This window comes from Molothrus ater, chromosome 20 (assembly GCF_012460135.2).
Source record: "Molothrus ater isolate BHLD 08-10-18 breed brown headed cowbird chromosome 20, BPBGC_Mater_1.1, whole genome shotgun sequence".
NCBI lineage: Eukaryota > Metazoa > Chordata > Aves > Passeriformes > Icteridae > Molothrus > Molothrus ater.
In genome coordinates, this window is record NC_050497.2 from 3648855 (window position 1) to 3676016 (window position 27162).

Here is a 27162-nt window from a genome sequence, read left to right on the forward strand (position 1 = left end):
TTAAGATTTCAGAAGAAATGCCATCTTCACAAAGCCTTTTTTTTTTTTTCCCATGACTATGGAAACAGAGACTAATAAGCCAATAATGCTGGGCCATTAAGCTGATAGAACCCCTAATGTATGAGCATCCTTAGCATTAGGGAGGCTTCCCCGAACAGGAGGCTGTAAGTGGGGCATTATTTGGCTCTTGGTGACCGCAGTGGGAAGCCCTGCAGCTGCTGCAATGTGATTTTTTGTCGCTCCCTAGTGGCAGGAACAGAGGCTTATGAGTCAGCCTCGTACTTGTCTGCACCTAACTTTGGGTGTTTCAGTAGCAAACGAGTCCCTCTGGACTTCATGTATCGTCCTCCAAAAATGTCTGAGCACTACAACTTGCATGAAGAGCAACAGAGACGTCACCCTCCAGGGTCTCCCAAGCAAGGATTTTGGTCCCAAATCAGAATAGATGCTTTTTGTCCCATTCTTCTCCTCCTCCAAAGGACTGGCTTGTCTACTCTGTGCCAGAGCAAATTCTTCCACGAGTTTCTTTATGGATTTTCCAGCATTCATAGGTGTAGGGTACAGGCATAGGGATGGAAATTTAAAGTCAAGATTTCCCATCAAGCAGGCACAGCCAGGCAACGCAAGAGAAACATGGAGAAGCCTGCAGAATTTCCTGTGAGGTTGAGCAAAGTTCACAGTTTTAAATATGACCAGCTTGGCCTCAAAATATCTGTTCATGTATTTATAAATCATTCCCTTTTAACTCTTGGAATATTAATTAAATTGGAAGGGGGCCTTTCAAGTCAAAGCCTTAGCCTGTATAAATAAATCAATATCTGTGGAAATCAGTGGAGTTAAGACAGTTTAGAGAGACAGGAGCCTCACGCTGTAACTCTGATTTCCTTGTCAAAATTTGCAGTATCTGCACGTAATTAAACAAGTGACACTAAGGGAGTCTGTTCCCTCCTGGTAGTCCTGCTGTGGTCTGATATTCCCATCATTGCCTGAGTTTCCTCTACCTGATAGAAATATTTAAATTTGCAGCACATCAGCAGTAAAAGTGTGCATTTGCCCCGCTCCATTGAGTTCATTCAAATTCTGATGAGTGTGGCCATGGTGAGCTCTGGGGAGAGCACGGTGAGCTCTCATGGCTGCTTCTTCAGGTATCCATCATCTGGGACACTCTGGGCCTGCAACTGATGAAAAATCCTCCCAGGAAACCTCCCCAAGACATCCTGCCTGCTCTGCAATGATGTCTTCTTGCAGGAGAGTCCCTGGTGTGTTTTTCTCAGTGCAAATAAGTGAATTTTTCAATGAGCGGATAAAATGGGAATGGCCTCATGAGCCCGTGTGTGGAGAGTTACAGAGATATGACTGTGCTCTCTGCTGATCATCCATTTTTCTGAGCTTTCATTGCTGCCTGGGATTCTCACATGTGGTATGGACCTTTTTTAATGTTAGACACAGCTTAGACTTCCAAGGAAGACTTCTGTACTTGCAGACCAAAAGGGCTCCAATGTTCAATGAAAGAATTCAGGCCTTTCCTTCAGAATCGTGGTTATTATTCAGGCCCTGTGCAGCACATGGACTGGTGATCACATTGCCCAGCCTAATGAGCACATTTTCTTTTTCAAGGTGATTTATGAATTTCCCTTAACAGCTCTCCACAATGTCCCTCTGAATAATTGCCATTATCCCAGCTCTGAGCTGTGGAGTGGAGGAAGATCACATGCCATGGCCAGGGTCCCACACAGCCACTGCTGTTCAGAGAGAACATGGTCCCTGTGCTGAGCTCAGACCCTTCCATTCCTCCTGGTGATTTGTTTTGTGCCCTCGTTGCTGACACGTGTTGCGGAGTCAGGAGAACTCTGGTGAAAAGTTCAGCTATTAAAAGCAAGCCCATTTTGCTGCAATACATAACCTTCTTCTTATCCCACACAGTTTAGGGAGGTTAGCTTAAAATTATCAAAGGTGCCACAATTTTAGATGCCTGGATGCTGTCTGTAGGCCTAGTCAAATTAATATTCCTGAAGCATCCTCTTATGTGGGATGTGAAGAGGCAACAAGGGCTTATTTCCCTTCCATCTACTGTCCTTTTTTTCCTGTCTGTTTAGAAGGGAAAGGGGAATAATTATCTCTTGCTTTTCAGGGCAGCTGGTGTGTTACAAACTATATGACTCCTTCAAATTTTTGTGGTTTTCTTCTGAAATACTGTTACAGGTTTCAGGATTATAGAATCATAGACTGGTTTGGGTTGGAAGGGGCCTTGAGGTCATCCACTTTCAAATCCCTGCCATGGGCAGGGACACCTTCCACTGTCCCAGGGTGCTCCAAGCCAGCTTGGACACTTCCAGGGAGCCAGGGGCAGCCACAGCTTCTCTGTGCCAGGGTCTCACTGCCCTCACAGGGAAGGATTTCTTCTGGACATCTAACCTAAATTTCCATTCTTTCAATGTGAAGCCATTTCCCCTGGTCCTGCCCCACAGTTCCTGATGAACAGTGTCTGTACATAGTCCCTGTAGCCCCTTGCAGGCACTGGAAGGTGCTGTGAGGTCTCCACACAACCGTCTCTTCTCCAGCCACGACTTTCTCACTCTGTGTCCATAAGGAACGAGCTAATTTTATCCATATTCACACTCTCAGCCTTTTCCTGCTTTTTTCTTTTTCAGCCTTTCATGGGGGACAACTACTGTGACTCCATCAACAACAGAGCCTTCTGCAACTATGATGGTGGGGACTGCTGCGCCTCAACAGTCAAGACCAAAAAGGTAGGGATGCCCCTTCCTCTTCCCATGGGAATTCCTTGCTGAGTGCTGCTTTGTGTCTGGAAGAATTATTTTTGCTCAAAAAAGGAAGGTCCAAGGTCTCAGAAGGATCTTCAGCCCAAGCTTCAGCTCACCATAGGCACTGAGTTCTTGCTGGTACATTTATCATCCATCCTCAAGGCTCCAAAGGGAAACTAAAATGAAGAAGTCATTAGGAAAACGGGAGAGAGTAAAAAGAAAGCATCATTGTGGATCTATTCTTTGATCCATATGTACCCACATGAGCTTGGCTTGCTGCTGACTGTCCCATCCAAGAGTGGGACAGAGAAGAATGTGGAGCAGGGCAGCAGGGCTGGGTGGAGATGTCAAATATTTTTTGCACAGAGACCACATAGACCAGAGCCTTGCATAAGAGAAATCTAGTGACACAGATCTATAAAATCATTACTTAAGGTAGGAATGATGCTTAGGAAAGTAAAATCCACTGTTTTTTATCACTCAGGAATGAGGGGGTGAAGTGGTTATTTCCTTGAAGCAGGATCCAAACAGACGAAAGAACATCCTTATTGGCACAGTGTGTGTTTGAGTAATAGGATGAGCTGCCACAGAGCATTATTAAGAACAAAAATATATTCGAAGTCAAAAAAAGAACAGGCCCATTGGTGGAGCTTTCCTCCTTCAGTGGCTATTAGACACTGTGATCTGGATGCAGCTTCTGGCTGAGGAATATTTGAACCCTTGGCTGTTTGAGCCTGGGGAAGAGTCCCTCCACACACACCCCGCCTTTTTCTGCTTCTTTAACACAAATTTCTGAGCACTGTCAGAGTCAGTGACTGGGGTGATAGAGCTTGTGGCTTGGAGCAGTAGAACATTTTATAGGTTTCTAACCAGCAGGGATTTGGAACTAGGTTCCTCTCAAAAAAATAACGCAAATTTTAGACTCTGCCAGGTGAATATTTTACCTTATCTTCCAGATTTGTGTATAGAACAGAATGAAAAATGCAACTGCATTGAGTATCTGATACATATTAATAAATAACAAAACCTGAGGGTGCTTGGGCTCAGCATATGACACCATCCATGTCACCCAGCTGAGGAAGGAGGTCCTCTCTCCAGCTTTGGCTGGAGACTTCTTTTCCTTGGTTCAGCATTGTGGGCTGTCTCTGGTCCATCTGGGGGGACCAAAGAGGAAGGGGAAGGGAGATGGGCATGCCCTGGCAAGTGGAAGGAGTTAATTTCTCCTCTGAGGAAAATGCAGGGGAAGAGGTTGTTTCCCTAGCTGTGCTCTTTTTGGACAAATATTCCCCTCTATTGTGGTGTTCCTTTTGAAAAAATTCCTGGGAGCCACATGCAGGGAAGCCCAGGCAGGGCAGCTCCTCAGTTCCCCACGGGTGGAGTAGGGCATGGAGACCCCAAAAGGGGCTCCCTGGTGAAACAACCTCTGAAGAGATGAGCAGGATGACAGACAGTGGCTCATCAGTCGTCTCCAAGAAGAGATTCCTATCTCTGGCTGATTTTCCACCTCCTTGGGAGGAGCAGCCCCGCAGCAGCACAGCTTGCTCGCTGACCTCCCACCAGCCGGGAGGGCAGAGCTGGAAGTGCCCGGTAGCTCAGCATGGTGCAGGTCTTCTCCTCCCAAAACAGCCTGCCTGGGAAACTTTATCTCACTGCCTGCAGGCTGGAGAGCAGGCGACGAAAAACCCCAAACAGTGTCAGAAGAACAAAAGCGAGGTGCCTGGGAGGGGACCGACCCAAACCAGCCTCATCAAGACAGGAGCTGAGGGCACAACTGAAAGAAGGGGGATGTGAGAGCTGAGATGAGGGGGGGTGGGGAGGGACAGGATTAAAGTTTGGGAGCAGAATTTATTGCTGGGCAGGGAGTTGAGACGAAGTGGGATCTGCACAGAGTTGTGAACACTTAACCAGCCAGGCGACTCACGCTCAAAATATCTGCTGCTTCCCTGCCACCCAGAAACCAAGTGGCCTCCCAAGGAGGGGAAGCACTTTGTAGCCCAGTGGGTTGCTGTTCTCTGTGCTAAAAGTGCTTGATGCAGAGGGCAAATGGTCAGAGACAGGCAGCTGGTCACACGTCTGATGGATTTTCTCCATGGAGGGGGAGGTTTTGTAGCTTTTTGGAGATAAGTCCGCTTTCACAGACTTCCCTGGGAGCTGGATCGTTGTGACTGGGGAATTAGACTTGCCCTAGCTGGCAGTTTATAATCCCCCATCCTCAATCACACAGGTGGAGGGCTGAGCCATGGAGCCCATGGCATGCATTCAGCATCCAAAGTCTCCCAGAACTCCAACAACATCCCAGGAGCCGAATGAGACGCCTGGGAGAAGTGAGGAAAACCACCTTCTCCTTCCACACTAAAAGCAAGATGCTAAGTCCCAGTTTATTACATTTATAGGGTAAAAGGGGGAATAATAACCCAGCCAGGGGGGCTGTGGGGTCAGAGTCAAGGAGGCAGCAGGAGAACCTCGCTCCTGCAAAGCGGCTGCCGACACCTGCAGCAGCAGCCGTGGGGCCGTGGGGCTTGGCTCTCCCAGTTATTTTCCCATCTAAGGCCTTTGACTGAGACCAGATTTCAGGCCAGGCTGTTCAAATACAGCCCTCCCTTTGAAGAGGTTTATGAGTGGAGCATTACAGGAGATATTCCAAAGGGAAAAACAATGAAAGGTGAGAGAAAAAGGAGCTGAATAAAAATACTCCGCATACCAAATCCTTCCAGCACAGTTTGCCACCTACTTAAAAAGGCACAGTTTTAAAATACACATTGGGTGTAAAAGCCAAAAACCTGGAGGAGACATAGGGAGGGGTGAGTCCAGCTCTGTTAATTCCAATACCAGATGAGGATGTATTTTCATACGGTTGTAGAGAGAGTGAGACACATGAAAGAGACTGCTTTGCTCCTTTTCTTTCAGGGTTACATACTATGTGGCAGATGTGTCAGTCTTTTAAAGCCCCTGCAAGTTTGCCCATAAATGTCCAACATTTATGCAACACCTGTTTTTCTCCCAAAATGTCACAGGACATTTTAAAAGCTTTAGATTTATCATCTTTTCCCCACAGCAGCCATTGCTGAGGTGACACATGGTTCACATTTAAGAGAACATAGCAACTCCACACATTATTTTGGGAAAGGGCTGAAGATTAACATTGCACCATGTGAAGATTCAGGAGTTAACAGTCGAGTAAGAGCTGGCTTCAGATCTTTAGTGTCCGCAAACTGTCAAGACTTAAGTTTCACTGCAGTCCCACTGCCCTCCCAAACACACTTTGGGCTGCACACAGTGCTGTGAACAGGCTGCCTGAAAGCAAAATACTTCAAGCCAAGTTCACTTTAAAACCAAGCCCTCTTACTTAATGTGAGACTTTGCACGCTCCTGTTTTGTTGCCCTGAAAATGCACAAGGGACTTCCATGCTTATCCCATGTTTTCCCTTTGCATTTGAGCATTAGCAGGGAATGACCTTGTGGATTCCGTCAGCGAGTGGGGAATGGAGCAGTGTGACTTATCTGACCGAGCACCAACTAATCAGCACTGCTGCTTAGATAGGAAATAATGAGTATTTGCCCTGCACTGCTCACAATCAGGCTGGAGAGCTTAAAAGAAATCATTAACGGCCTCTTTTGAATGCTGCAAGTGGCAACGAATAAATTCAGTCATAATCTGGGCATAAATTCGAGGCAAGTGCAGTCAGAAAGCAGGAGAAAAAAAGAGACATTCATCAGCTTAATTATTTGTTGTGCGCTAATTGATGAGCGTCGCCCTGCAGTGGGCGAGAAGCCAGGGCTGGCACGGGGACAAGTGCCACCCAAGGAAGCAGGGACACGGGCAGGCAGTCTGGGAGCAGGGGGCTGATGGCAGATCTGTTGCTGGGGCAGGGGACAGGGCCCTGCTGCTCACAGCTTGCCCTGTTTGTGACCCAGGAGCAGCTCTGAGAGACAGAAAGGCCATTGCTGGCCAACCTCCAAGGGAGAGAAAGCTTCTGTTGTGTATCTGGAGGGGATAAAGTCTTCCGTGAAGGACAAAGCAAAATCCCATCTCCTTTTAATCTTCCTCCCCTCCTGACCCAGCACAGGTTGCCAGCTCCCTTCTGCCTGGCTGCTCTAGGAAGCTGCTTCTTGCTTTGTATCCTGCTGCAGATAAAAGAAGACACTATTTTCTAAAACATTACCTACGTGACACTGCCAGAGTGAGGGAAATAAATAACCTGGGCATAACTGGCTGTCTCTGGGCTCTTGGCCACCGGTGAGGAGCCTGTGGGGTGTGTAGCATTGCTGGGAGAGGCTCTGGCTGTTTCCTCTGATTCATTTCAGGAAATCTTCTCTCCAGTAACTGTCTCCTCCACTTCTTTTCTTCCCTTTCCCTTTTATAAGTTTTCCCTAGACAAGACTGTCTAGAAAGGCCTCGCAGAAATCAGAAATTCTTTCTTTAGGCTCTGCTTACCTACTTTGTTCCAGACTGGGATCGCAGATTTGCCTGGTTGAAGGTCCTGCAGTCTGATCCCTGTAGATTTAAATACACTGAATTTGCTGTTTTAAAATTCCCTCTACTTCAACCATTTGTAAGGATGAACTTTCATCCGTCTTTCCTCTCTGCCTTTCCTTTTTGTCGCACAAGGGATAAACCTACAGCTCCCATGAGAAAAACCTGCCTCGCTCAATTATCACTCAGGTTTTCCTTCAACTGCTTTGCCCCATAGCACTTGGTAAAAAAAGAGAAAAATTGTCCTGTCCCTTCAGCCTCTTGACATTTCTGTCCAACACCTTGGAGAGGAAAACCAGCAAGTGCCCTGGCGGAAAACAAATGAGGACTTGTGGTAGATAGAGGGCTGTGTGGGATTCATCCAAAGCTTTGCTTATCTAAAAGATAGGCCAGTTATCAAAACCTCTTCAGAGACTTTATGGCTGAGAATTCAAGGCCTAAAGAAAGGAGCTTTGAACTGAGGGGCTGCTGCAGGCTCCAGCAGGGATTTCCAAAGGCTGTCCCTGTCGCCCTGGGAAGGGAGGGGAATGAGTCTGCACTCCTACCCCTAAGCCAACAGAAATAACCACTTCTTGGTATTTTGGAGAAATAAGCACCTTCTCCCAGCTCTCTGACTGCAACACAGACGTGTCTTAGGCAATCTCAGATCCTTCTCCATTGCCACAACATGTTTCTGAGGCAGTTTGGTGCCATTAGAAGCTTAAGTGACCACCCCAGCTGAGGAAATCCTGTTTATCCAGAAGAACTGATGCTCCTGCCATGATACTGCTCCTAACTACTGGCCTGTCCCCAGCTGGGTGTGTTTGTAGCTCTATAATTAGCCAGAGAGATAGAATGAATGGTGGGTGAGTAGGGAGGAAGGCAGGATACAATTCTGAGTGTTGCTTCATGCTTCTGGAAGCGGCTGAGCGCTCCAAGCACGCGGGTTCTCCCCAAAGCGCGGGTGAACTCACTTCCCCACCAGCCCTCAGTCACAGGCTCAGTGGCTGTAGCTGTTTGCCATGTGAGAGGAGCGTTTCCAGTCAGGGTTGGTTGGGATGGGAGCTTATTTTGGGGCTCAGAGCTTGGTTTCATAATCCTTCAGGGAGGCTTTCCAGGCGTCAATAAATTAAAAGCAGTGATGGTAGCAGCACATGTTGCCTATCCTGAGAGAACTGTTCTTGGCTTCAAGGGACGTGGGGCTTCCCACAACATACGGCGTTCCCAGGGGATGTGCTGGTGGAGGGTGTTTGCTTTGCTATCCGACCTCACTTCATTAGCAAGTGTTACAAAAAACAGCGAACAAACCTTCCCTGCTCCACCGCCAGCTATTTGGCCTCTGGGTGGTCTGGCTCCTATTAAATCTTTGGTGATTATTTAGACTAATTACATTCATGTTTGCACAATCAGTAGCACGAGAGTAGGAAGCACAGCTGATTGCTGAGCGACTGAGCTCCGTGTGGTTTGGCAAGCGGGGCTCCCTCGCTCTGCTCCGCGGGCAGGCGGGGATGGATGCGGGATCCATGCGGGCTGGGCTTCCCCGGGAATCCCTGCTGGCTTTGGGCCATCCTGCTCCCACGGCTTCTGGTGAGGCAGCTCCCAGTTTGCACACGATGGAGAGAGCAGAGCATCTGTTGGGTTCAGCTGAGCTTCGACTGGATGCACCACGGCTGCTGGTTTCACCGGGGGAAAGCTCAGTTTATGGTGGGGTAGTTAACGAAAATTCAGAAGTGTTAACGAAAGTAAGAAGTAGTTAACGAAAATTTTAGAAGTGCATGTGCTGCATGGAGAGGAGGTTTCCTGCCAGCTTTGTCTTCCCAGGCCCTCTGGAGCAGTGCCCTAGGTGTGAACCCACATACCAGCGCTCAGAGCTAAAAGGGGGCTCGCTCTTGCTCCATTATCTCAAACTGGTGACCTCAATGCTGAAAAACACTGGGAAGACCCTTCCAAGATGCATTTTTATCCCACAAGGGCCTTGTCAGGGAACAGAATAGTTGCTGGTGTTTGAGCTGGGAGGCTCTGGGGAGGCACAGGGCTGTGACACTCAGCACAGGCTGCCACACTTATCTCCCAGGCCACACTGCCCGCCAAGGCTCTGCCTGCAGCAGAGCCTCCTCAGCCCCAGTGAGCCTGTCTGGGAGATTTCGCAAACACTTCAGGGCTGAAATCTCACAACAGCCTGTTTCCCAACACTTTGCAGCCCTCCTCCCCTGCTTCCCCCTCCCTGGGCCCAATCCTGCCTGCCCTGGTGCTGCTGTGAGCCAACCCCAGGCTCGAGCAGAAGGCACAGCCAGGTCAGCCTGATACCAGACTCTGCGAGGGACAAGCTTGCAGCCTTTGCAGAGCTGTTTTCCATCCCTCCCTCTACCTGTCTGGGATTTCTGCTGTCAACATTCCCACCAGTTCCCTACAGACTGGCCTTTCTCAGCAGGGATCAGCCTTGGGATGTCACCAGCCTCTTCAGATAGGTGCATGTAGCGAGGAGTTATGACCTCTCACTCATTCCATGACCTGCATCCCAGTTCTGCATGGCTCTGTCGCATTGTTGCCCTTGTTCCCACAGTTGGGAGCGCAGCATCCAGCAGCTGTTTCTAGAGGCAGCTTGAGTTTATCCAAAGTCTCTTCACTCAGTGTGGGAGAGGATGCTCAGGGCTCCCATGCCTTGCTGGAGAAGGAAGTCTGAGGTCATGCACTGTGCAGCAATGGTGGTGAGTTGGTCGAGGTGTTTTGGATGCCCCATGAGTTACACCTGGGTGTCTGTGCCAGCCTCCTGCCCAACCTGTGAGCCCACACCTGCTGCCCTTGCTCCTCCAGGTTCAGAGCAGGATGTGTCATGTCCTGCACACTCCAGGTGACAGGAGTGATGGATTGTGTCTCTTTTCTCTTGATGATGGATAGTCTGTGGTCCAGTGTGCTTGTGGTGTGACTCACATTCCCTGGAGCATTGTTGATCCAGTGCCATGACTGTTCTGGATCATCTCCAAGAGCTGTGTGTGTAGGTGTGTGGAGCTGTGTTCTTCACTTATGTCTTTTTCAATCTACTTTAGCTGGTCTGAGAATACAGTATTTTACATTAATTTATCAAATGTCCAAGACAGGCCCTAAGTTTAATTTTAGCTTTTTCTTCCTACCCTCCTAGACATTTTCTGGGTTTTCTACATGGGGAGATGGTCATAGGTGAAATGCAGGGCTTGGTGTTTTGAAGGAAGAGGAGCTGACTCCTTACTCCTGGCTCTACAATGTGTCTATCTGGAAATTTCAATGCAGGTCGTGTATTCTGGTAATGAGTTGGGCTTTCACAGACCTATTTAAAAAGAAAAGAGGTAGTTAATCTTGGAGTATGTATATCTGGGCTCCACACCTAAATGGGCTATCATTCAGTGAAAGGATCAGCATTTATTATTTCTAGCACATCCAGCAGCTCTATTTCATGGCTGTGTACTCCAGAGGCTGTCACTGTGTGAGCCCAAGGCAACAGACAGTTCTTCTTTTAAGGGTTTTCAGAGTTTCCCTGAGCTGGGTACTTCAGACAGTCCCAGCAGATTCTGTGTGTGGATTAAATTCCCTAAATACCGATGGAAATCAGGTCCTTGGGGAACTCAAATGTGTATTTGTTGTAAATGTTGTTTAAAGTGGAAAACCCTATGTTACTGCTAAGTTCTTGGAGAACTTTGTCATGTCTAATGTGACTGTGACTGTGCTTATTACCCATAGAAATCTCTGCCTTTTCACATAATAGAAAACTGATCTCTGGAGCTCACTGCCATAAGACAAAACAATTCATCTATCTGGACAATAGCACTGTAAAAATCAAATTGCATAAAAAGCCTTCATAAGGGACATAAAGTGAATAAGACTGATCTGATCAGGAAGAAACCTTTCTCCATCAGGCTACCCACTGCTGGGAACTGCTGCTGAGCCACAAAGCTGTCTGCTCTGGGGGCCACAGCTCTGCCTCAGAGAAAGCTTCTGCTCTTCTAGCCATGACCACTATTGGGAGACAATAAACAGCCAGACATTTCTTCTCTGGTTGCTCCATCTCCCCAGGAATTGGCTGTAATGCAGCAACAATCCACACTCGTACGTGCACCTCTTCAGGTCGCTCCAGGGCTGAGCACATCCTGTGAGAAAGCAAAGAGGAAAACAAGGGATTCACGAGGAGAAATTGGAGGAGAGAAATGAAGGAGGTAGAGCACTTCAGGCAACATCAAACTCATGCCAGTTTGGGTGTCTGAAGCTGCTGTTTCAGCAGAAAGTAGGTGAGGGGAATGTGAGCTGGTGGTTTGGAGACAGAGCCATGCAGGGCTTTCTCTCCTGGCTCTGATGTTCCTGCAGGTGAAATGGGAGCATGTTTGGGATCTCTGTGTCTGCAGCACATCCTGCTTAAGCCTGGACAGCAGCAGAGACAAAGTGCAGTGGGCTGTCACCACTAATTTCAGACACTTTACTGGAATGCCTGAATTGGGTGTGTGGCTGACCTGTGTTCAGTGCAGAGTGTGGATCCATCTTCCCTGTCTCTCCTCTGAATGAAGGGGCTACTTAATCTCCTTTGTCAGGTTGTTACAGGCAAACACAGGGAATCCAGGCCAGGGAGAGGAAAAAGCTTGATCAAGACAAATGAAAGAATCAGGTTCCTAGGTCTTGCCTCCAACTAGTAGCTTCATTGTACATCAGGGAGGATTTTTTAAGTCAAAATCATTGCCAAATCCAGATTGAACTGAATGATTCAGGATAAAAAAAATGAAAATAGAGGAAAACTCCAGGCGTACTTAAATGTTTTGTTTGAGCATTTTCTAAGTGAAACAAGTTTTTGTTTCAAGACATAACTTTTGCTGTGAAATAGTCTTTTTTATTTGTTTGTCTTGAAGGGAAAGGTCAAACCTGAAATGTAGCAGATAATCTAAACCAAAATGTTTCCTTCTACACTGAACAGAAAAAACTAAGTTTTTATTTTGCATGTATCTTTTCTTTTTCCTTTCCAGTATTTTAACTCAGTCATAAAACAATCCCTCCTCAGCCTCCTCCCCAAACCCCATTGTTTACAGACTTCTCTGTTTTCCTATCTAAGAATATTCATAACACTGTGATATGAGACAGTCCTGCTCGGGCTGGCTTCTGTTGGATCAAGTGACCCTTAAGCTCCTATTGTTTTCTGCAGTTTATAAACTTATTCAGTTGCCAGTTATTTGGATTCATTAGCTTCTAACTTTTTGGACTCTTTCTTCTCTTTGCATTCTCCACATTTGTGCAATTGTAGATTCAGATTATTCACTGGTTATTTAGTTCATAAGTCACCAAGGCCATGGCTTGATGAAGAGTCATCACCCTATTCCACTCCACCTGGAGGGTCGGGTCTGCTGTGAATGGAATCAAAAGCAAGGGGAGGAGGCTCTCTAAGCCCTGATTTGGTGATGAACGTTGGCTATTTAGTGTCTCTGTCAGCATGTCCCTGCCTTAGGCTACCCAGTTGTGAAATTAAGCTCCACACCCCTCCTTCCCAAGTTGTGTGTGTCAGGAGAAAGGCATCCTGGAGAGGCACAGGCAGGGACTCGTGAGGAAGGTCTAGCTGGAGATGACAGCACAACGCTGGGTCCACATTCCTAGATGGGCTGTGGGTGACGCATAGGGAACAGGCAGACTCAGGCATTGTAGCCTGGAGAAAAGTGTTTGTGAAAGGGAGAGTGAACGTGTGGCAGCAGAGCCAGGGGGAGCAGACAGAGCCTGTGCAGCCCTCGCTGGGAACATTGGAACAGGTTGTGGCACTGCCTTGGAAGCAGTGTAAAGGAGGGGAATGAGGTCATCTGTTCAGTCTGTGCAGATGGGAGAAATTCTTGGGAATTCACTTCAGGGCAAGTGAGACACTTGTCCCACTGCCTTTTCTGCAGGTAAATACTGTGATGCAAGAGGCCCAAATCAGCTTTCCGTGGGTAAGCATTGCAGGCTATTGTTTCAGCTCCTTCCCACGCTTCTCCAGAGGGGTCACAGAGAGATGACAGATGGTGAAGGCAGCAGTCTCCCACTGCATTCCTCTGCTGTGCCTCAGTGCCTGTTAGCTGCATCTCCTGACCTCAGACACGAGAGGTGTTCCGAGAAGTCTCTGCTGGACTCCAGCTGCACTGATCTGTGAGACAGTGCTTGGTTCTGCTCCTGAGGAACTGAACCCAAGAACATTCATAGTTAAGTGCACAAATGGACTTAAATAAAGCAGCAGCACCCAAACCATAGGCCCTTAGGAACCTCTGTGCAGCACCAGCTCAGCACTAACAGAAATCACTGTAAAAAATAACATAGTGAAGATTGCAGCTGATCTCTGAAGATTTCACCCCAGAGATATTTTTTGTTCTCCAGGTTGCTGTAGGTGTGTTCCTTCCTTCATGCCTTTGTGTTTTTGGCTTCTTTCCCAGGTGACACCGTTTCCTATGTCCTGTGACCTACAAGGAGAGTGTGCTTGCCGGGACCCCAACGCCCAAGAGCACAACCAGAAAGACCTGCGTGGCTTCAGTCTTGGGTAAAGCCAAGTGACATGGAAAGGAGGACCACACTGCTCAAGGCAGGCTAGGAGAGACACCACATCCCTTTTGGTATCGTTTTTAACATTTAGCTGCTCAACTGGATGGCATTTCTGCACCAGGGACCCTTAGAATTCAACCAGTCTGCCTTTAATTTTTGTCCAAGGAGAACTCAAAGTAGGGGTTTATGTATTAATTATATCTTAAATAGTGATCATGAAAAAAAACAACCAAGAATCAAGTCAAGATGACTTTCATGTATCAAAACAGCATGTTATGCCCACCTAATTTGAACAGTTCATATCTAGATTCAAGGCGAGAAACAAACTATTTATGTACACATATTTATAGAAATAAGTAGAGAAAGAGAGAGAGAAAGAGTGAGAGATTATGATCAACCCAAAAAACACTTTCCCCTCCCCAGCACTCACAACTCAGACCGTTGGTGGAAGAGGCTGAGCTCTTGGAGGACTCCAAGCTGAGCCTTTTCTGATGCTGAATGCCAAGGTATGGCATGCTCGGGGCACTGTGGCTGGGGTGGGATCTCCACAGGGCTGGGCCTCTTGGCAAGGGACTTGCCAGGCACCCAGCCAGCTCGAGATGTGGGATGCATCTGCTCCTCACAGGAACGCTGCTTCCAGCCAGGCAGCTCAGCAGACTGCAGTGGCCTTTCTGTACAGCTCCTCCTTCTCCCCCTGCCCTCAAAGAGCCAACAAAAAGCCCCCCTTGTAGCCTGCAGGGCTTCTGGGGTGTTTCTGTGTGGAGCTGGGCAGGTGGTCCCGTGGTGGAGTGATGGAGTGGGGAGTCTAAGGGCTGGGATTGAGGAACATGGATGATTGCTTCTGAGGAGCACAGAGAGGGGAACTCGCACCTGCACTTGTCATTTGAGCATGTCTGCTGCTGCTACTCCTGCTGCTATGTCCCATACAAATAGTTTCCTTACTGTGTCAGGACAGGGTGAAAAACAACCCCATGCAACCAAACAGTCTGCCTTAAAGCTTTCCTACAACCTGCCTTTCAAACCCTCTGGTCTCTTCCTCAGCACTGGGGCAAGAAAACAGGACACCAGCCAGCCAAAGGAATCTGCTTTCTGGTCTCCATCCTGCCAAGTGGCTCTCCAGCCTCCTCCACCCCACTCTTAGGGTGAGCTGATTCTGACAACTGCTTCCTGCTCCTGTTGTCTTGGGAGAGGGGAAGAGGAGGAGGAGACACCTGCCATGAGGAAAGGCCCTTAGGAGACAGTATTAGAATTTTGGCCATATTTGTCAGTATTAAGCTGCCAGGCCAGTGGTTCAGACCCTTGGGATAGACCAGGAGCCTAGCTGTAATCTTCCAGAAAGAAGGGCATTAGCTGCAGCAGACCTCACACTTCCCTGTCATCCTCCTGCTTCAGCCCACAGGGCAACATGTGCCAGACCCTCAGTGATTCCCCTCCTTACAGGGTTCCTTACACTGAGTCACTGAGATACCCAGGGCATCCAATGCTGCTGCTGCTGCAGCCCATCCCAGGGAAATCCCAGAGGTCTTTCCAGTGTGGCTTGGGCATGTGCTCCAAGCTCCTGCTAAGAAGAACACACATCCAAAAGAGCATCCCTCCCAGTGTTAAGTTTGTTTGTTCCTTGGAACTGTCATGACTTGCACAATCTACTGGGTAAAGAGAAAAAGATTTTTTTCTAACTCCTGCTTTAGGCATAGAAGCAAGGCAGAAAGGTAAGGGCAGGGGTCATTTAGCTCATGTAAAAAGGTAGATGTAAAAATGATTTGGAGAACTAGAAATGGAAAAATTATAGAATAATAAGAGCAGGGAGCCAGGTTCTTGTTACCCACTGTTGGGGTTGTTTATATTGGAATGAACCAGAGGAGAGTCTCAAGAACAGAAGTAGAGGCCTGGAGAGGGGATTGTCACTAAGAGGGTGAGGAGATCTCTGTTGTGAAGCTCCAGCTATTCCTAGAGAAGGCCTGGCTGTGGGAGCTGTGTGGATGGCTCTGCCCCTCTGTGCAGGAGTGTCCTGGGGTCAGGGTTCCTGCCATGGAGTCAGACTGAACATCCCCCAGCATAGAAAGCAGCAGCATAAGCTTCCACTTTTGCCCGTCACCTTCTAACTAATATGGGAAGTAAATAACTGTGCAAAGGTTGCTGCTTCCTTCTGGTCCCTTTGCCCTCCCCTGTTTTGTTGGCAGTTTGTTCATGTGCCACCCAGCCTGTCAGAAGAGCTCACAACCTCAAAAGCCTGTCAGACTGACAACACTTCCCGTCCTCAATGCCTGAGGCATCTTGGCATGATTTCCCCTCTCCATCCCACCTGGGTTTCATCCCAGCAGGGATCCTCAGTTCAGCTCCTGAGTGCATGCTGAAAATGCCCTTCCCAGTGTAGAGCTCAGCATGGAGGAGATTTCCCATCTCTTTTTCCACTTGGCCAACGCCCAGGAGAGACAGGTCTGTACAGACATTATTGCCACTTGCTGCTGTGGGCTCACAGGAGCTCAAGGGCAGCTGAGCCCCTCTGGCCAGCCAGGACCAGTCCCTGCTTGCTGAGCTGGAGACCTCAGCTCAAGGGAGAGAGGCTTCTCACCAGCACAGCCTCACTCCTCAGCTTCCCTCCTGCAGTCCTAGGGTGCCCCAACTCCCTTTCCCACCAGCAGGCTTTCCATGCTGCTATTTGATTTTTAGTTTTAACTGCTATGTTGGCACTGTCCATCTCCTTCAGTAGGGCTGATGGGATCAGGAGTGGAAAAAAAGTTCTGCTCTGAGTGATGTTTAATCCAATGGTTTGTTGGTTTGTTGTTTTTTGGTTTTTTTTTTCCCATTGGGGCAAATCCCCTCTGCATTTTCAGGTGCTGCACCAAGCACCCAGAGAGATGCCAAGAGGGGAGCTGTGGGGAATGGACACATGCTCAGGTCTTGTCCCCTGTGCTTCCAACCTTGGGCAAGGCCAGCTGGATTCTCACATCATCTACCACTGTATGGGCCTCAAATGCCCATGGAGTCCTAGGAAAGACCCTCCCTGACTGTGGTGGCCAGTGGGGGGAAGGTGAGAGGGACATCAACCCCCACCTCCACCCACTGAGCCAGCGGCATAGGACAACACCAAACCAGAAGCTTGGGGGAAGAGAAGAGGGTGCTGATGCTGGTGAAATTTAGCTGCTCATAAAATCCAGTTCACATTAGTGCCAAGATCTTCTCTGTCATAGTGAGCCAGGGCTGCACCTTATGTGGGGCCACCAGGCTGTGGGGGATGTCCATGGCCAGCCGGAGGGAAAGCTGGAGCAGAAAGCGGTGAATGGTGCACGGTGGGGTGGGAAACTCCAATCAGCTGCTACCCCTCTCCCTCCCCACCATCTTGCAGACAGGGCTGAGCTGGTGTCCTCCTGCTTTTCTTGCATCTTCCGCTGTCACGCCTAGGCTGAGAAAGGAGGATGGCACCAGAGGATTCTTGGAATCGGGTTCCAGCTACCTCCCTTCTAGTTTCAGTTTCACTTGGTTGTAACTGTCGGTTTGTTTTAGGTTTTACCTGTGTCTAAGAGAAAAAAAAAAAAAAAAAGAAGAAAAAAAGGGAAAAAAAAAAGACAGAGAGAAAAAAAGAAAGCCCCATAGCCAACAAAAGATTTTGCTGCAAGTGATTCAAGTGGGGGAAAAAAAATAATGTGTGAGGCTTTACAGAGAGGAATAGGAGAGAAAAAAAGAAAACAACAAAACCCATAAAAAATGGAGAAAAGAAAAAAGGAAAGAAAACCCACATAATCCAAATCCAAGAAGAGCAAAGCCTATTTTTGTGTGTTTGAAAGGAAAACACCGATTCTGCCAGCTGAGTAGAGAGCTAGATACTAAGTGTAGATTTCCCTAGAAGTACCGTGAGGTTTTATAACATTGTCTGGTTTTGTTTTCCTCGTGTGTTGTGATAAGTCCAGGAACTAAGGCTAAGGGGTTATCCCCTGGTATATTGTTGTTTGTGGGGGGAGGGAGGGGATGGAGTTTGTTATTTTTTTTTCCAGATTATTTTTTTAAGTGTGTATTTGTGCTTATTTTTACGTTATCCAACTGTACATACGCATTTAATCAGTATTTCACTGTGCTCTAATTACTGCACTCAGAAGCACTGCACAGTCTGAATCCCGGAGAGCTGAGAGAGACTGGGAGTGAAGGGGGAAGGAGAAAGCTGCTACCTGAGCAGACAGGTGATTCCCATTTTGGGGAAGCGGGGTGCTGACCGCCCCTTCCCACACTCCAGCCCGTTTTGCTCATTCGAGGCTGAGCTAAAACACAGGAAGGGATGGGGTGAAATCAGTCAAGGCTGGGATGCCCACAGGGGTTTCAGAGCTGGAAGTCTGGCCTTTGAACTATTTTGGATGCCATGGAAACTCCCAGCCTTTCAGCAGCATCTTGCCCAATCCCTGGAGGCCCCAGTGAGAGTTGATGGGCATGTTCATACCACTGGGAGAGGACCGCATGCCTTGCAGAGATATGCTCTAGGTACCTCTAGATGTCTTTATGGTTGTGGGCCCCATTTTGGTCTCAGTGGTGCAGCTGAGCTGATCTGTTTTAGATTTTTTCCATGTTACCCCATCCTCTGGGGAGGGCCATCTCCCTGTTGAGGGTGCAGCGGCGCTCCTGCCTCCGGGTGACCTTATATGCTGGGCATACTGAAGTCCCAAGAACAGTCCCATTTCCCTGGAGGACCTTGACCACTGAGTTCAGTGGGAGCATGAGCAGAACATCAGCAGGAGCAGGTCCAGGTGGCCCAAGATGTATTTCCTTGGAGCTAAGGTCAATTTGGGCAATAGGGATTTGGTATTGGGCTGTTCCTGCCACCTGGGGCGGTTCAAACCCCCCTGTTCCTTTTAGCAGGAGCAAAGCGAGGCTTAATGTTTTGTTTCTGTCTTCGTTTGGCAAACTGAGTTTTCCCCTTTTCACCGGATCTACACATCCAAGATTCATTGAGAGTGAGAATCACTTCCTCTGAGGCCACACTCAAGAGCTTGGGTTGGCTTCAGGTGTTCAGTGAGGAGTCTTGGTGCTACTTGTTGGTAGTTTTAGTCCTGTTGGGTCGAGATGCGGAGCTAACGAGTCCAAGTTTTCTTTGGTTCCCATTCTGGCTTAGTTTTTAGTCTTTTGTTTTTTCCTTCTTTTGGTGAGGCCACATTCAACCACCAAGTTTCCATCTTCTGAGTGCAAAGAACCAGGGCTTTAACAAAACATTTCACCAGCAATTCAAGAGGGAATTGGAACCATTGTGGAGTTTGCATTGTACGGCCTCTGTAATTACGTACCTGTCTGCAGATGAGAGGCTGAATTTTGCTCCCATCAAGTCAACACAGGTTTTTGTTGTTGTTGACTTCACTGGGAGCAGGATTGAGCCGTACTATATATATAAATATATATATAAATATATATGTGATATATATATAATATTATATGTGTAATATTATATATATATCAGTGTAATATTTACAAATAAAACTGTGATCTCGTCTAGAGAAAAATGTATTCATATTACCAACTGCTCTTCCATATTTATGTATCATATTGTATCTTTTTATTATAATTATTATGATTATTATGGTTATTTTTATTGTTATTATTATTATTATTATTATTATGGAATCTTTCTTGGCACCTTTTGGAAGCCATGTCAACCAATACTCCAATGAAGTGCTGAGGATCTATTTTCACAAGAATTCTACTGGTCTACTGTATAAAAGAGAAAAGAAAAAAAAAAAAAGAAACAAGCAAAATACAGTTCAACCCTTAATTCTGTACCTCACGCCTGTACGTTTGCTGCTCCAATTTTGGGTTTTATTTTGCGTTCGTTTGTTTTTAACGGATCTAATTTAAGTCTCCAAGCAATATATAAAGATGTAAATAGTAAAGCTTATTTATTAAGATTTTCATCTTTTTTAATTTATATTTACACAGTTGTTCATCTAATTTATTTTTTTTTCAATACAGTTTTAAACAGTTGTCCTTTTTTGGTTCATGATGTTTTTTAAATCATTTTCACAGAATTTCTTTATACAGCTTTTTCTCTTTCTTTGAATAAGCAACAATTTCCTCTGGTCTTTCAAAAATACGTCATGTTTCACTCAAAAAAAAAAAAGTTATGTCAGATTCATCAGAAATATTTTGCCATTGTTGATTCCTATACCCTAAAGTTCTATATTATATAAATATATAATACCTTGTATGCTTAAATATTTAACTGTGTGATTTTGTATATATCTTCATACACATGCTCACACACATATGAGGGTTAATGTCCCCAGATGTTGGGAGAACAGAGAATCAGAAACACAAACAATATAAGCTTGTATTAAAGAGTTCTGAACTGGACCCCTCGCTCTTGCCACGTCTCCTTTGCTTTCGGTCGAGCCAGTCCTGAGCAACACCCATGGGGGTTCCTGGTGTGGGCACTGAGTGGCTGTGGGGTCCCACATCTGGCTGCACAGCTGCTCACTATTCTGCTCCAGCTCTTGGCTTTTGGGGCAGGGGGATGAAAACCACCGTGTTTTGTCAGAGGGTGGAGGGAGGCAGCGCTGGCCAGGGCCCTGTGAGGCCATTTCACCTCCAGTGGGTTTGGCTCTCCCAAGGGGGTTCAGGTCCCATTCTCTCCAGGCAGGCTGGTGGAAGTTTTGGTGTGAGAGAGCCTGAAAATCAAACTTGTCCATGTCCTTCTTAGCTTCTTCATCATGTGCAGAACGTGTTCATCAAAAAAACCACTCCCAGTGGGAGCCTGCCTTGGCTCAGGGGTATTACCTAGAAGGGAAAAAAGGCTGAAAGCAAGCTATGTGCAGCCAGAGAGCTAATGCACAGAGCCTTTTGACACATGAAAAAAGAGACAAATAAAGATAAATCAGTCTCCAGGGTCTAGAGAGAGCCAGGGTTGCAGTCTCACAGAATCACAAGGTTGGAAGAGACCTTCAAGATCATCAAGTCCAACCCATTCCCTAACACATCTGGTCCCCACCAGACCAAGGCCTTGTAAGGTGTGCACCAATAATTTGTGTCATCAGGACAATATACTTAGGGATGAGAAGAAATAATTTTATTTTTTTCTTTACTCTGGCATAAATAAGTCAGTAAAAAAAAAAATGTTTTGCATTTTACCTGTGAAAAACCACTGCAACATATTGAGCAGGGAGAGACAGAAATCTCCTGAGCAAGAATGCATTGTGTTTTCTATACCATCCTTGTCTTTGGTCAATGCACTATTAATGGAGTATAAGTGCATCACACACAGTCCTATCAATAGCACATGCTGTAGATAAAAAGGCCCAGGAATGAAGGATTAAAGGGGCTGTGTCTATAGCAATGCACAAATCAATTGGCTGTGTGTTGAGCTATCTATTAGGGATTAATAAAGACCTGAAGGTGGGAGCAGCCATGAAGGCAGGGAACAGCAGGCAGCTCTGCTCAGCTCCACTCCTCCTGCACGTGCAAAACTACCCCAGGATCAATTGGAATGCACAGTCAGAACAACAGTTTCTATGTCCAGGTTACATGTTTTGTCTGGAGACCAATCACTAAAGAAAGCTGGGGAAATTGCTCTGAATTCATGTGGCAAAATCCTCTCCCATCTCAAAGTCACAGCTTCTCACACAGGCATGGCATCAGTGACTGTGGCAATGACAGAATCACAAAATGGCTTGGGTTGGAAGGGACCTTAAAGATCATCCTGTTATGGGAAAGTGAAGCTGTTAGCAGCAGAAAAAATTCATGTCAAAAAGACACAGAGGCTTAAAAAACTTCCGTAGGAGGACTGGAATATAAAGAAAACTACTCACAAGTATGAAAAAAAAAAAAAAAAAACTCCTTTCCATGTAAACAAGGACATCTGAAAATCAAATTATTGTTCAGGCTGACAGGTTTGTGCCCATGGGTTCACTTGCTTGCACTCATATAACAAACCCAGCAAACCCTCTCTGGTCCAGAGTTACCTTCTCTTGGATTTGTTCATTCCACCTCCTCAGTTTTTCAGTTTCTAAGGCATACACATCTGGATGGTGAAGAAAAGTGAGTGGATCTGAGGCTGAAATTCTGCTTTTTGCTGATCATTAACTGCCACAATACTGTGATGGCCTCAGATTTTTGCCTCTGCCCTGGATTGGAGTAACAACTGCCTACATCATGCAAGTCAACAACTGGCCTAAGCTCTCTGATAGAATGCAGCCAAAGGGCCAGGGTCTTCATTTTTTTTAAGTACAAGTGAGGCAATACTGTGTCAAAATAGTTTTAAAGGTCTTGACAATCTTTTGGCTGACTTCTCTCGGGCATGGGGAGGATTGTTAGTGGTTAAAAACAACTTCCATGATTTTATTTTTTTTTTCAGATAAAAGGTTATTCACAACTTTTTGATCATTTTGCTTATGATGAATGAAGAGCTAATCCAAAGAGCATCATCATCCCTTGTAGACACCCTCCTTCTTGCCCTGCTTTTAAGATGTTATCTGCTAGTTTTTTTATTTATACATCACTTCCCTAGTTATAAGTTTTTTAAAGAAACCTAAGAGCCCCATACCTAAGGTCACTGCAGCTCTCCTTTGTCCTCATCCAGCCCACAGGGATGAACCAACTTATGCTTCAAGTCCATTGGCATTTTTGATGAAAGAGTTGAAATATGGGGACGGTTCTGGCTGAATGCCAAAACCCACCTCTGTGTTTGGGCACTCACCTTGTAACACAGGCCTGTTCTTTTCCACACACCACCCTAATAATGGGTTTTCCCAAGCCCTGGTGCTGCTGTGTTTCCATAAGGCTCCGTGCCACAGTGTCTGCTAAACAGGCTTGGAGAGATGGGAGGGTGGGCAGGTGCAGAGAAGGGAATGGGAATTCTTTTTATTGCACACCTTATTACTACTGCAATGCTCAAACTTTCCACCCAAGCACTTGAAGCCCCCCAACCCTCATGGCACAACAGGAAATGCCCAAGCTGAAGCACATCATAGTGGTTCAAACCAATCCTTGAAGCCCTGGCAGCTGCTGGTGCCCAGCCCCAAGGGTCTGTTGGCAGATTTTTGTGCCCCCCAGCCCCAGCCAAGTGCTGTGAGGGGCACTGGCAAGGCCAGAGCTGCCCAGGGCATGTCACCCCACCATGGTGGCACTGTGAGCCATGGACCTGGTTTAACACCATGACCACCAACACTTAGGGAGGCAGTCAGGCCATGTGTGCTTAGGAAAATAAACCAGAAACCTTTTCCTTTGTGTCACTCAGTGCACACATCAATTCATGCCATGATGCTCAGCTTCTGGACAGCTAATCTTGCCTCTGGCCCAGCAGGTACAATGTGTGGTTTACATCCTCCCAGGGCAACAAGGCATGAGTTTGCAAGCTACTGAGTCATCTGTGGCACCACAGGGCTCTGCCAGGGCTGGGCACTAGTGCCACTGCAGGGCTTTGTCCCCCCAGGAACCCCCTGGGATGATGAAAACCTGGGCTGCCCACACAGCACAGCCACTGGCACTCCCTTGGCTCCTTCCCCAGCCTCAGCAGAGTCCCATCCAACCAAGGAAAAGATTTTATTTTATTTTTTTAAAAGAAAGAAAAGAGGAAAAGCAGAAACCAAACAAATAAATAAAGGAGCAAATGCAGCACTTGACTCCAGAGGCCTCTGCCGTGGGAAGAAGCTGTCCCAGAGTGGTGTGTCATCAGCAGCACAGAAACCCAAACAATCAGCCCCTCTGTGTGCCGTGCCAGCTGCAGCCTGGCTGGGACCAGGGGGGAACAATGGCCGTGGGGACAATGGGGATTGTTCAGGCCCCTCCTGAGGGAACAGCCCCATGCAGCCCTGGGAGGGACCTGCAGCTGTCACCAGCTCTGAGCTGCCAGGCAAGTGGCAGATCTGGGGTGCCCTCAAGAAGGGCGTGTGCCCAGTGGGACTCTCACAGGATGCTGGAAGTGGCAGTGGATGCTTGTTAAAGGTTTCTCTGCAGGGAAACCCTCTCCCCATGCTGAGCTGGAGTTGATGGGGTGCTGGGGTGCATGGGTGGGGGAAGCAAGGCCAGGCTGTGCAGGATGCGCCCATGGCTGCTCCATCAATGCTGCTACCTGCACATACACTCACTGCAAAGAGAAGGTCTCTCCTCTTGACCTTAACTCATCCTGAAGCTGATCACTCTACCCATTGAAGCCAAGTGACCCTTCCCAGCAATGCCATTAGGGAAATAATTTCAGCTTTTCAAAAGGATCTGGGTAGTTCATCTATTAAACATGGAGGATGGCATCTTTCTGCCCCTCTCCCCACTTGCTTCTCATGCTTCATCTGCCCCTTGGTGCTCTCCCACCCAGGACAGCATCACCCCTGGTCTGCCAAAGCCCAGGCACATCAAAGTCAGGGTATTGGCTGGCAAAAAGAACCAGCTCTTGGGGCAGCAGCAATTTGCTTTGGAGCTGGGGTCCCTTTTCCCCAAGGGAGTCAGAGGAGTGGCAGGGGTCTCTGTGTGTGTGTGTGTACACTGTGAAGCACAGGTCCATCTGTCAGCATTGCTGGGCTATGACTGCAAGTGTTTATGTTGAAAGCCAGAGGGTTACATTCTCCAAAGTTTCCAGGGAGAAAATACAGACCCTTCCTTTCAGCTGCGTGCTGGAGGATGTGTAACCTCGATGAATTCCTCCGTTTTGTTTGGCTTGGGTGCACTATGCCAGGTAGCATCACCAGCCAGAGGCTCTCCTGGCTTTGATCTGGGAGCTAGGTGTGCTTCACGACAGGTTAATGGCCATCAAACCCTGCAGCCCAGAGTCTAGACTCTTCCACCTGCTCTGTACACATTAACACAGGCTCACACACAACTCGCTCTGTACTTGTACCCGTACGAGCAGCCAGTCTCACCACGGATGCAAAGCAAAGCTCCTCAGCAGCCTTCCAAAACAAGCAAACTAAGCCTCTGCAATGGACACAGCTGCACTGTGGATCCAGGGGACAACCAGCCTGTGCTCCTGCTGTATTCCCAGTCAGGACTACCAGAACTGGAGGTCTCCTTTCCATCACCATCTGCAACAAAGCATCCCCATGCTGTAGCTCTGTCCTTTCCCCAGAGCTCTGTGAGGGATGCACATCCCAGGTGCAAAAAACAGCACTGTGGGGGAGCTTGCAGTGTCAGAGAGGAGAAAAACATGCTGAGGGGCAGCCAGCCAGCCAGCTGCCTTGTAATTTGGCTGGCATCTCCTGTTCCTAACACCTAGCACCACACTCACAATGGAGAGGGATCCCAGGGGCAGCATTATCCCTGTCACACCTCCAGCCCAGTCACTCACAGAAAACACAGGCAATTTGTCCCTCAGGTTGGACAACACTGCCTGCAGTGAGACCACAGAGCTGCTCCCCATCACCGTGTGCTGCACGGGGCTTCCAAGAGAAATGAATCATCCCCCAGCCAAGCAAACAAAAAACAAAATAAACCCCTGTGTTTATAAAGTACAGGGAACGGCACAGCTGTGGGCCAGAGCCTTGAGAAAACAAGACAGCTTCAAAGCACCTGGAGCTGCACCCGGTGAGCAGCAGGGACAGGATGGACCAGCCAAGCTCCCTGTGGCTGCTGCTGGCCCTGGCAGCCTTGGCCTGAGCTGTGTCCTGCCAAGTGTGCAGGGGACCTGTCCTGCAGGCAGCAGAGGCACTCCCAGGAGGGAATGATCATAGAGTGACAGGATCATGGAATATCCTGAGTGGGAAGGGACCCAAAAGGATCAGAGCCCAGCTCCTGGTCCCTGCCCAGACCCCCCAGCAGCCCCAGCCTGGGCATCCCTGGCAGCGCTGCCCAAAGGCTCCTGGAGCTCTGGCAGCCTCGGGGCCGTGCCCATTCCCTGGGCAGCCTGGGCAGTGCCAGCACCCTCTGGGGGAAGAACCTTGCCCTGAGCTCAGCCTGACCATCTCCTGACATATATTCATGCCACTTTCTCAGGAATGTCACTGGTCACCAGAGAGGAGAGATCAGTGCCTGCACCTCCACTGGCCTTGGTGAGGAAGCTGCAAAATGTGGTATCATTCCCCCTCAGTCTCCTCTAGGCTAAACAAACGTGAGCACAGCCTCATCTCATATGGCTTCCACCCTTCACCATCTTCGTGCCCCTGCTTTGGACATTCTGCAATGGCTTTAGATCTTTCTTGTGCTGTGCCACTCAAAACTGCACATCAGTCCCAGCCACTCTGCATCAGTGCCTCCAAAGGGAGATTTGGGAGTTTTTCACCCAAAGTGCACATCCTGTGTCCTGGCAGCACCTGAAGTGGGCAGCTCAGTCTGACACCACTCTGGGCACTGGCCAGGCACCCCCACACTGGCATTTCAAGGCTTTTGCTGTGTGTTGTTGCAGCTCCAACCAGGAAAACCAAACTCTTCATTTGACTGCAACAAATCATGATCATCTCCTTCACCCCCACAGCCAAACTCCAAGGCCAGCAGTCACCCCCAAAGGGCAAAGGGATGGTGAAGAGGCAGCAGCAGTGCTGGGCACTCAGATTTTAACACATGGTAGTGTCATGGTCCCCCTTGGTCTTTGTTTTCAGTGTGGTACGACCCTCAGAGACACACAGGCCATAACCCAGAGCCCTCAGTGTCATCCTCCTCCCTCTCTCCATCAGAAAAAGGAATTTAGCTTAAAAATTAAGACCTCAGACAACCTGCAACGTTTTGGAGCTTGTCTTACAGGCTGCAATGTCACAGCAAAGTTTTCTGTGAACTTCAGCAGATTTTGACCAGGAGCTGGAGTCCTTCCCAAATCAGATGAATGTGGCTCCAATGAAAAGACATAACCAAAGAGGGCAAAAAAAAAAAGAGAAGTTCAGAAGGAACAATCAGAATTATTTGACTGGGTGCAAATCAGGCAAATAGGTGTAGCTCAAGAAGAAAAAGGTCTCTGTCTGAACCTTCTCCACATCAAATTCTGCACCGTTGTTTGGTTTGAAAACATTTTTGCTTTGAAACTCACCTCTTGTTTGTTTGATTTGATGTTAAAGGGTTAACTAACCTGAAAAACTAAACAAAACTATTTGCTTTGGGCTGACTAAACTGATTAATTCAACCCACACTCCTCTCTCTTCCCTCTCCAGGTTTGTTGTTCTGCTTTAGAAAGGAAAAAGCAATAGCTTTGAGCTGATCTGATTTTTGTATTTTTTCCCCTCTCACTCTCCCGCACTTTTTTGTTTGGCTACCAGGCTGACAAATCCATTACCCACAGGGAGCCCAGGCCAGCCTAACCCACATCTGACAGTAAAACAAACCAGATTCTCCATGTCTTTTTAGCCCCTGGCTTTCTTCTTGGGCTTTCCCACACGCTTCCAGCTCCCACTGGGACCAGTGGCTAGGCTGGGTGTTGAGGAGGGGAGGACCCTGCGTGAAAGGATGCACGTTTCTCTTCTGTTTGTGCATCCATCTTGAGCTCCCTCACCTCAGCCACATCCCAGGAGCGCCACACCAGAACTGAAACCCCACGGACGCCCAAGGAGAGGC

The 27162-nt window shown here is 47.8% G+C and overlaps 1 protein-coding gene across 1 annotated transcript in view; it reads left to right on the forward strand.

The window, feature by feature from the left end:
- Nucleotides 1-13730, forward strand: part of PAPPA (pappalysin 1) — a 174783-nt gene extending 161053 nt beyond the window's left edge. The window contains exons 21-22 of the mRNA XM_036393969.2: nt 2652-2750; nt 13623-13730. Of these exons, the coding sequence (XP_036249862.1) occupies nt 2652-2750; nt 13623-13730 (207 nt within the window). The remainder of the gene's footprint in view (nt 1-2651; nt 2751-13622) is intronic.
- Nucleotides 13731-27162: the final 13432 nt, after the last annotated feature.